At 46.8% G+C, this 11,415-nt stretch overlaps 1 protein-coding gene across 1 annotated transcript; it reads right to left on the bottom strand.

Moving 5' to 3' along the window:
• Positions 1-3,096: 3,096 nt before the first annotated feature.
• On the bottom strand, positions 3,097-8,358 carry LOC145960063 (uncharacterized). Its single transcript, XM_083079334.1, has one exon. The coding sequence runs from the start codon at positions 8,356-8,358 to the stop codon at positions 3,097-3,099; it is 5,262 nt and encodes a 1,753-aa protein (XP_082935460.1).
• Between the last annotated feature and the right edge of the window lie 3,057 nt (positions 8,359-11,415).

Raw genomic sequence — 11,415 nt, 5'->3', positions numbered from 1 at the left:
TATGTTTAAATTTAACCATTTACTTTATGAATATATTTAAGATTTTAATAACTTTTCTTTATTCTTTAACTTCCCTGCTCTCATTCTTAGCTATTAAGGATCGCACTTGGTCGCACTCCGAGTAAAAGGAATTAAATTCCCTTATCGAAAAGGGGACTACCGAACGAACGTTCGAAACAGAGTAATAGCAATTCAAAGAGAGTCGTTTCAGGCCTAAAGTCTCCGCTACAATGACTCTCAAGTGTATCTATAATTCAGTCGTACAGTCGTATCGATGGTCGCTTGAGGTGATAATTTCGGTTGCAAAACAATCGTAGTCGCAGTCATTTGAATAGGTTCAATTTCTATTCGAGCGACTGCGACTACGACTGCTTTGCGACCGAAAATAATGCGAAAATAAGGAAATAACCATCTGAAGCGACTATCGATACACTCGAGAGTCATTGTAGCGGAGGCTTAAGATTCGTTCGACCCGAGTCGTTCATTTCTTACTGTACGACTTTGGGAAAATATCATTGTTATACCCTTTCTTTGACCCATCCTTCTCCGGGCCTGGACGTAACACAAGCAAAAAACATATTTATATACATGACAAAGGAAAAGCTGCTTTTAGAAAGGCAAGTTATTATCATCGCACAATATTTTCAACCTTATGTATCTTACTCAATCATTGATACATGGTTAGATAATGTATTGTGCAAAATGTATTGTCCTGCCTTAAAAATAAAAATCCTCAGTATTCAGTATTCTCGACGTCTTCTGAGCAATTTACTTTTTGGAGAGAAAATTATATCGACGACTGTTCGAGATAGCTCGTTGTGAAAGAGCTTAGAGCACGAGGAGGCGAATGAGACGAGAGGAGTCGAGTATGGAGACAGAATAGTCAGCGGAGTCGCTTTTGCATTTAATATATATAACGTCACAGTTTAATTTAACGATAAGTATGTACAAAGAAAACTACTAATAAATCACAAGCTAAATCAGCGAGCAGTCGATTTACCACTCCGCAAGCAACGGATCAGAAAATTCGTTAAAGTCGCGAGCAACGAGAATACGTGAGCTTAGCAGCAGAACTTTTGAAAAAGGCCCCTCGATCTTTTTAACGGCGGTTTATACAGGGTGTCCCATTTTAATGTCCCACCCCAAATAACTTTCTTATTTTTAATTTTAGAAGAAGATGTTTCAGACAAAAGTTGTATGGTTTCAAGGGGGACATAAGGTGGTGTCATTAGTTTGACCTTGAATAGTTACTTGAAGGTCACGTGAAGGCCACATTCAATTTTTTAAATGGAATCGCCTACTTTTTATTACATATTCTTGCAGCTCATCTCGAGAGCTTTCCAAAACACTATAATTAAGTTAGTTTTCATTAAGTACTTTCCAAGTTATGAGGCTTGAAATCATTTCTTAATTTTACATAAACCGTAAAATATCTTGTAAAATATTCTTTTTTCGATTATCTTATCATAATACTTTCATGTACAAAATAATGAGAGAAATCAATTGGTGTAAAGAAAACACATAATTGTTTCGAAAAAAAAATGTAATTGTTAATTGCAAATTACATTTTTTCTTTCGAAACAATTATGTGTTTTCTTTACACCAATTGATTCCTCTCATTATTTTGTACATAAAAGTATTAAGGTAAGATAATCGAAAAATGAATATTTTACTAGATATTTTATGGTTTATGTAAAATTAAGAAATGATTTCAAGCCTCATAACTCGGAAAGCACTTAATGAAAACTAACTTAATTATAGTGTTTTGGAAAGCTCTCGAAATAAGCTACAAGAATATGCAATAGAAAGTAAGGGGTTTCATTTAAAAAATTGAAGGTGACCTTTACGTGACCTTGAAGCAACTATTCGAGGTCAAACTAATGACACCACTTTATGTCCCCCTTGAAACCATACAACTTTTGTCTGAAACATCTTTTTCTAAAATTAAAAATAAGAAAGTTATTTGGGGTGGGACATTAAAATGGGACACCCTGTATAGGCTCCTTCTTCGAGAAAGATCTGGATCCTTCCCGAGAGTAGCGGACGTCCTATTATAGTTTTTATTTTTATGACTTTTCGTTTTGAACATTGTCAGAGGGCAAAATTGTTATCACGGGCCTCTGTCAAGCAACTCGCGGTGGTCGCCAGCGATTGGGCGCCAGTGGCGTAGTGATGTGGCGCGATAGGCGCGAGGTGACGGCATGGATAGAGCTCGCGATTCGCCAGCGGTTTTGGCTCTCTATACGTCACTGACGCGCCAAATATGATAGTTAGTAATGCGCAATTTCTTGCTTCGGCTTAATCCTCACCATTCCGCCCGCCTTGCCAACTGCAGTTGGCGAAGTGTTAGTTGGATAAGCACCCGGGGCACGCCTGCCTACGGTACGTCCCTGCGTCTAGTCAATGAAGTGCGTCACGCCGCACGTGTTACGCTAGTATTAATAGTAATGGCGGGTTACGCAAGGCGTGTGTGAAGGATCGCCGCTGTTAATTTGACAGGCACGTATCGCGATCGGTTTTAGTGATTGTGCAGTGGGTGCCGTTGAGTGCGTGCAATCGTCCGACGTGCGGGGAGCAGAAGATCGGATAATCAAGACGGCGTAAGTACAGATTACAGCTTAACATAAATTTAATCGCCGGATTCGCGAATACGCGCGAGCTTGAGTAGGCTCGCGGGGGAAAGGGATCGCGCGAATCACGCAAAGCAAGTAACAGCTGTTCTGTTCTATTTATAGCGCGTTGACCTATATTTCCGAGAATCATTTTTCCCTTTAATAGAAGCGTTTACACTAGAAACAAGTTATTATTTGATACTTGTAATTAATTCGCGGCTATCATTCGAGATAATATTTAGCGTAAATTTGACTTGAATGATATATAGTAGCTGGTTGACGGATAATTATACAATCGAGTAGGAATGATTAACGACTTACTTTAAGCAAGAATCAAAGAGTAACGAGTAAGACAAGTTTTCAAAATTTTTTTTTTTTGAAGTAAGCGCGGATTAAGATGCAAACGAATAGTAAAATCTTTAGACGGTGGACATATTGACCTACGCAAAACAGTAGAATATTGGATTACATTTAACGCATAAATCTAATTTCCCCTTTTCTTTTGCAGGGTTTGGGACAAGTGGCCTCGCGGATGCGGCCGAGAATCGGGCACGACCGACGGACGCGGTTCTTCCTCTCCGGTTTCACAGTCAGGCAGGAGGACGATCTTGACCACGGGACGTTTGAACTCCGAGGATGCAGTTCGGACGGTGACCACTCGGATGAAGCCGTCGGTGCCGGGATGGACATCGGTGATCCTGGCGAGAGGCCAACAAGTGGGAGGCGTGTTCTCGTTCCTGACGAGGCAAAGCCGGCCGGTCCGGATCTCGCTTGTCGACGCCATCCATTTTGGCCGTTGGAGAAGGGAGTGTATATACTCCTGCGACCATCTTTCCCAGAAATGGTCGCGCATTTTCTGGAGGAGCTGCCATCTCGAGAGACGATTGACGGGTGTATCCGTCAAGTTGACCTCAGGCACGGCATTGAGTTCCGTGCCGATTAAAAAGTGTCCCGGCGTCAAGGCAGTCACGTCGTCGGGATCGTCGGACAGTGCCTGAAGCGATCTCGAATTCAAGCATGCCTCCACTTGAGCGAGTAGCGTGCTCAATTCCTCGTAAGTGAGCGAGGTCTCGCCCAGCACTCGGCGAAGGTGGTGTTTCATCGATTTGACGGCGACTTCCCAAATACCGCCGAAGTGCGGAGCAGAGGGAGGATTAAAGCGCCAGAGGATCCTCTCGTTGGCGAGCTGGTCGGCGACCAGTCGCAGCTCCGGGTTGCTGGCGGAGAAGAACTCTCGGAGCTGCTTGTCTGCACCTATGAAGTTGGTGCCGCAGTCACTTGTGATGCTGCTGCATAGACCTCGGCGAGCAGTGAACCGTCTCAGCGCGGCAAGGAAGGCATCGGCAGTATAATCCGAGACCACCTCCAAATGAACGGCTCTTGTGCTTAAACAGACGAAGATAGCGAGGAAGCCCTTGTACGCGCGGTGGCCTCGACCCTTCGACGTCCTCAACATCAGAGGTCCAGCGTAGTCGACGCCTGTGTTGAGGAATGGCCTCGCAGGAGTCACTCTTCGGGAAGGCAGGTCATCCATCAGCTGTTGCGGTGTTGCCGCCCGCCATCGCACACAGGAAATGCAGCGATGCAGCACGGACTTGACTAAAGCTCGACCTCGAGGAATCCAGTAGAGTTGGCGGATGGAGCCGAGTGTTAGCTGCACTCCACCATGCAACGTCCGTCGATGGAAGTCCTCGACGAGGAGCCTCGTTAGGTGCGAGCCGTGCGGTAGGATCACCGGGTGCTTCGCGTCGTAGGCCATCAGGGAGTGCTTCAGCCGTCCGCCGACTCTAAGGATGCCCTGTGTATCTAAGAAAGGGATAAGTTTAATTAAAAGGCTTCCCTTTGACATAGCCTCGCCCTTAGAGAGAGAGTTTAATTCTCGTTTCCAATGTGCAGCTTGAACTGCCCGGATCAAGGATCGACGAGCTTCGTCCAATTCCATTGCGGATAGACTGCCCAGAAAAGCCGTGTGCTGCGGTGCGCCGATGTTGGACCGAGACTCCCTGACTCGGCGTTGCCAGCGAAGGCACCAAGCTGTCACCCGAGTCAGACGAGTGAAGGAGGAGAATCTAGTGATCTCCTCTGGTTCGATAAGTAGCTGCCGAGCGGCGGCGGCCTGAACCCGAGACCGCGCTTCAGGGAGCTCATCCTCCTCCAAATCGGCCTCTGTCGTCCGAGGTAGGGTTCCGGTTTTCAACCAGGGAGGTCCTTGCCACCAGAGCGGATGAGCGACTAGTTCGCTTGCAGAGATACCCCGCGAGGCACAGTCGGCAGGGTTATCAGTTCCAGAGAGGTGATGCCACAATGCCTCCGGCAGGGTCGTCTGAATTTCGGTGACCCGATTGGCCACGTAAGTTTTCCACCGAGAAGGATGCCTTCGGATCCAATTCAGGACGATGGTGGAATCTGACCATAGGTGTACTGGCGCCTCCTCAGCAAGTATCCGACGGACGTGAGCCATTAGACGGACGAGGAGAGTGGCGGCGCTTAACTCCAGGCGAGGTAAGGTTATCTGTTTGATAGGCGCTACTTTAGTCTTAGCAGTCACAAGTCTCACCTGATTCTCCTGGTTTACAGTTGTTGACCGCAGGTAGACGACGGCGGCATACGCTCGCTCTGAGGCATCAGCGAAGCCGTGCAGTTCTATGGCGGTTTTTCGGGGCTCCATCGGCAAGTAGCGAGGCACGCGAATCTCAGCCAGTCGAGGCAGATCTCTTTTGTAGTCGCTCCAGAAGCGGGAATAGTGCTCATCCAGCGGAGTGTCCCAATCCACTCCCATCAGCCAAGTAGACTGGAAGAGGATTTTCGCTCGCACGACCACAGGAGCTAGCCATCCCAATGGATCGAACAGGCGCGCTGTCAACGAGAGGACTGTTCGTTTGGTCGCTATAGGCATCTCGACGGCCGGGATGGAGAATGAGAAGGCATCGGTGCTAGGATGCCATTGAAGACCCAGCGTAGCGTGGCTCTCGGGGGGTTGCCACGAGCGCGAATCGCGCTGCAACCGGTGCTCCGCCAGGATATCTTGAAGAAGACGGTCATGGTTGGCCGACCACTTGCGCAACGGGAAGCCGCCCGCCTTGCACAATTCGACCAATTGTCTTTGGAGCTCCCTCGCTTCTTGGAGGGAAGAGGCTGGTGCCTCTTCCCTCCAAGTAAGCACGTCGTCCATGTAGGTATCCTGACGCAGAGCGACAGCTCCCAAAGGATACTTATCCCCTTCGTCGACGGTGAGCTGCTGTAGAGTCCTCATGGCTAGAAACGGTGCACATGTGAGTCCGTAAGTTACGGAGTTACTCTGTAAGTTATTTAACTCGTAGTCTTTAGCCTCTTCCGTGGTGTCGTAACGCCAGACGAGCCTTTGCAGGTGGCGATCTTCTGGGTTCACCAGGATTTGGCGGTACATTTTCTCTATGTCCGTGGCCAGGACATAGAGATGCCGGCGCCAGCGGAGAAGCACGTCCCCCAATGCAGGCAAGAGATTCAGGCCGACCAAAAGATGGCGATTGAGGCTGTCTCCGGTGGCCGTGGTCGCAGAGCCGTTGAAAACGACCCGCAACTTCGTCGTTGAGCTGCCTTCGCGTAACACGCCATGATGCGGAAGGAAGCAGCTCTGGTCATCTTCCTGGTTGGTCCTGGCAGTTGCCGACATGTGACCAAGGTCCTCGTACTGCTGCATGAAGTCGGCGTACAATTCCTGGAGTCGAGTGTCGCGCCCAAAGCGGCGCTCCATGTTGTTGAGAAGATGCACGGCCGTGCATCTCGTCCTCGAGAAATCCGGGAGTGGTCTTACCACCGGAAGGCGTACCACGTATCGACCATCGCCGCCTCTCTGGTGCGTGAGAGCGAAGTAGTCTTCGCATTTTTGTTCGTCGGTGGAAAACGGGACTGGCACAGTCACGACTTCCTCCTGCTGCCAGAAACGCTGCACTAAGCCGGCAAGTTGATCGTCTACGCGGCACACGTAAGTATGTGACTGCTTGGTGACAATCGTTGTTCCGACAGTCCCCGACAATATCCAACCCCAGGTCGTCTGTTGTCCTACAGGTTCCTGCGGTCCGCCTCGACGTAATCCAGGAAGGAGGATAGCAGCGTAGACATCCGCGCCGAGCAACAAATCCACCCGATCGGTGGCGAGGAAGTCAGGATCGGCCAACTCTAAGCCAGCGAGGTGACTCCACGGACGCTTCTCAGCTCGACTGCAGCCGTCGTAAATGGTGAGCTGAGGTAAGATGAGCGCCGACACCAGTAGGGGCGATCTACCGTTCTTCGAGGAGACCTCCAAGTTAAGCAGGCCACGGGCGACGCCTGTCATTTTTCCGCCGACTCCGAACACGGAAATGGAGGTATGTTTCCGCGGCAATTTCAGTCGCTGAGCAAGCGACTCAGAAATTAGAGACGACTCGGAGCCCTGATCGATTAACGCGCGCGCGGTATGCAAGGTTCCATGCCGATCGGCGACGCAAACGCGGGCAGTGACTAGGAGCACTGCTGTTGGAGGCTTCTTGACCGGCTGATAAGAAACGTGCGAGGACTTCACGGTCGCGGCGGTCAAACACGCATCGTGCAGTGACGTGTGGTGCTGAGCGTTGCACACCGAGCACTTTTTTGAAGTGCAGTCGCGGAGCTGGTGTTTGCCAAGACAATTGAGGCACAGTCCATTGGCCTCGACGTGGCTTTTCCTTTCGTCAGCGCTCTTAGCTTTGTACGTGTCGCACAGCATAATAAAATGGTCGCGCTGGCACATAGTACAGCGGCCTTGCTTGCCTTCCTGCTTGCGAGCATGCAGCGAACGCGTTGGCTTGATGGCAGGACTGGAGTTCGTTTTTGACGGACTGGCCTCCGCTTTAATAGGCTGCAACGACTCGAGCGTGCGTAACCGGCGATCTAAGAACTCCTTGAGTTCGTCGTACGTAGGCGGCTCCAGGTTGTCGCCCAGAGAGTTCTCCCACTCGCGTCGCGACCGAGGGTCCAAAAGTTCGACCACGAGGTGAACGAATAAGTCTTCACCTTTCGTTATCGGTCGGCCGATACTCTCAAGCGAGCCGACGGTATTTTTCACTCCGTGGTATAATTTTCTCCGATCAACAACTGACTCACCCTTTAATTTCTGGAGCGAAGTAAAACTCGAGATGTAGCTTCTTACGAGGAGACGCTTGTTCTCGTAACAGTCGACGAGGGTTTTCCAAGCGCGTTCAAAGTTCTCACTCGTCGTTGGCAAACTGCGTATCAGTAGTTCTGCTTCTCCTTTCAGGCAGGCCTTCAGGTAGTGCAGCTTCTCCACCTGAGTCGTCGAGGCATCCTTCCCGATCAGAGACTGGAATAGGTCGCGAAAAGAGGGCCAGTCCTCATACTTCTCCGTAAAGGTCGGCAGCTGGATCCGAGGCAGCGTCGTGCGGGGAGCGGGTGCTCCAAGAATGGCTGCCGATGGTCCCGCTTCTTTGGCCTTGGAGGAGTGCATCAAGTCAAGGAGCGTCGCCTTTTGAACCAAGTAAGCCTCCTCGGTCAGGGTGGATACTTCTTGCTTGAAGTATTCGTGCCCCGCTAGCGCTTCCCGATGAGCGAACAGCCTGTCGTTCTGGGCATCGAATTTTGTCCAAAGAGTCTCCAGGTTCTGAAGGCGAGACTCGACAGCTCCAAGCGTGATCTTGGTGGACCCCAGCTTCCGCAGATTCTCCACCGTGCGGGAGATTTTGCCATACAGCTCCATTTGCACGCTCGCCAGCACTTCCATTTCGCGACTCATTTTTTCGTCCTGTCCTTTAGGTGGTCACACTTCGGAGCACAGAGGAAGCACACCACTTAACTTCGAGGTCACTATCGTCACTCACCCACTGATTGCACCGATCACCAGGATTGGAAAGATCCGGCTCGAAGGACCACTCAATGTTCGAGATAGCTCGTTGTGAAAGAGCTTAGAGCACGAGGAGGCGAATGAGACGAGAGGAGTCGAGTATGGAGACAGAATAGTCAGCGGAGTCGCTTTTGCATTTAATATATATAACGTCACAGTTTAATTTAACGATAAGTATGTACAAAGAAAACTACTAATAAATCACAAGCTAAATCAGCGAGCAGTCGATTTACCACTCCGCAAGCAACGGATCAGAAAATTCGTTAAAGTCGCGAGCAACGAGAATACGTGAGCTTAGCAGCAGAACTTTTGAAAAAGGCCCCTCGATCTTTTTGACGGCGGTTTATATAGGCTCCTTCTTCGAGAAAGATCTGGATCCTTTCCGAGAGTAGCGGACGTCCTATTATAGTTTTTATTTTTATGACTTTTCGTTTTGAACATTGTCAGAGGGCAAAATTGTTATCGCGGGCCTCTGTCAAGCAACTCGCGGTGGTCGCCAGCGATTGGGTGCCAGTGGCGTAGTGATGTGGCGCGATAGGCGCGAGGTGACGGCATGGATAGAGCTCGCGATTCGCCAGCGGTTTTGGCTCTCTATACGTCACTGGCGCGCCAAATATGATAGTTAGTAATGCGCAATTTCTTGCTTCGGCTTAATCCTCAACAACGACAACTTCTGGAAACCAACAGAATTCAAACAAATTATGTATATTCTTGAAGAAATTATGTTTTTTGAATTAGGTGTTCATCAATTACATCAATTATTGTTAATTATTATCAATTAACATTAGATATCAAAACTGAATATATAAATCACGTGTTATTTTATATTCTATTAAATTATAATATTTTTTTATGCATTGCGTAAACATATAACTGTTTTATATCTTATAAATGTTCAAGAGATAATTTTTTAAATAAAATTTAATGATATAGATTTTAGAATATTATCAAGGTTGTCTTCTGTCTATTGCATATCACAGCTAGAAGACTTGGTTTATGCTGCTTTCGGAACTGTAGATATGATAGAGATGGTTTTGTAACGTCAATCATATGGGAACCAAAATAGTTAGTATACAATTAGCTTGAGAGCTTTTCAATCTATCTCAGATAAATATATATGTATATATAATTATTTTTTTATTATTTTCAGTTACACAGAAAATTATCAATCGGTAGAATTTTTATATAATGTATTTTTATATGATGGAGAAATCCTTATTGTATACGTTGAACATTGCCAGAGAGAGAAAGAGAGGGAGATGTAATACTTATCCACTGCGTCCATTATATGATGTATCGATAAGCAATTTTTTATATACATATAGTTTTTCTAGTAATTTTAATAAGAAATAATTGATGAAGATAACAATCAATTATGTCTTGTAAATAATACGTTAATAAATAAGTTAATATTTTATAAGTGTTCAGATATTTTCGTGATGTAGCGTGTCAGGTATGCGAACACGCGCCCCTCACGTGATCGCGGCAATCGTTCGACAGCAACAGGCCAGCGCGATCGCTCCTCATTTTGATATCGGTGGTGTCATCCCAGCGCGTCCCTTCGAACTTATCTTATTCCACACTGCCCCGCATTCCCTCAAGTACGTGGTGATAGACAATTGCGACACATATGATTCTAGGATCATAGACTAATCAAAGGATTGCGTGATCCTGCGTGTCGATGATTGATTGGCTTTGATGATCGAATGTTTGCGAACTGTATCGCACCCCCGAAAGTCTAAGGGTCCGGCAGCCAGAGACCGTTGAGACATTTGAGCGCACGTGTTCGCGACAATCTTCCAATATATCCGGCTGATTAACATAGAATCACAGACGATTATTGTTAATTATTGCATTCCGCAGTGCAAAGGCGGAATCGTGTGTGAAGTTCGGGCATCGTGTATTTCGCAACCGAGAGAGCTGGAATCGAGCTATCCGTTACGATCGATCGAACATTCTCGATCCGCGTTACTCGTACACGGAATGGTGAATCCTTGCCAACCGCGCAAGTGAGTGATGACCAGACACTGCTCCGAAGTTTAGTGCAAGACTATTCAGTTCGGCTAAATGTATGAATTATCATTAATCATATGCTCTCTCGTTCTCGCGCGCTCTCTCACTCACTCTTGTAGTGCGCTCTCACTCGCTCTTATAGCGCACTCTCACTCACAGCCGATATACATTGCATTCTTTCGCATTCGCCGAACGAGCTCTCGCCGTTAATTCATTATTAACGCGTTCTTATTGAAATACTTTCGCTCCTTTCGTTAGCATACTCGCTCGTGTCGTCGAATCGCTCTTGTCGTAAGCGCTATCACTCGCTCGTGTCGTTAGTACTTTTGTTCGTTTAGTTGTGCGCGCCTGGCGATCAACCGAAACTCGTCCCCGCGGCAATATTTATACGATTTGTCTACTTTGCATTGTGAAGCATCAACTTGCCTATAAACTGTGTACAAAATTGTGAACTCTTTTTTGTGAACATTGACTTCTTTTGTTTTGACACTGTTACCAAAGAATAAATGTCTTTGTGATTGATACGGTCTTATCTGTTTTCCGTCCGATCCACTGTATCCCTATCGGGATAGTTCCAGCCACGGGAACTTTCGCATAATCCCGCACAATAAGCAATAAGTAAAATTTCATTTCTTTTCATTTTTTTAAATTGAAATATTGTTTATGTGTCTATCGTTTTTCAACAAATACAAAAGATGATGTTTAACCTTCCGCGTAATTTCTGTGAATTGATAAATCATTGTGATATACTTTACAATTGGAAAATCAATGTGGATTTCTTATCACGATGTTTAAGAAATAATATTAAAGATATACATATCGATTATGAATACAGAAATATTACAAATTCAATAAAGGTAGTGTATATAATATACTCATTGTATACAGGGTGGTGCTGAAATCAGGATTTTTTCCTTTCATAGCCTTCCATTTTTC

This window comes from Camponotus vicinus, unplaced genomic scaffold, assembly GCF_025532165.1.
Source record: "Camponotus vicinus isolate PSW18456_S1 unplaced genomic scaffold, iyCamVici1.0 SCAF_10, whole genome shotgun sequence".
NCBI classification, from domain to species: Eukaryota; Metazoa; Arthropoda; class Insecta; order Hymenoptera; family Formicidae; genus Camponotus; species Camponotus vicinus.
The sequence above is the reverse complement of the archived record's forward strand: the minus strand, read 5'-3'. Positions and strand labels throughout refer to the sequence as shown.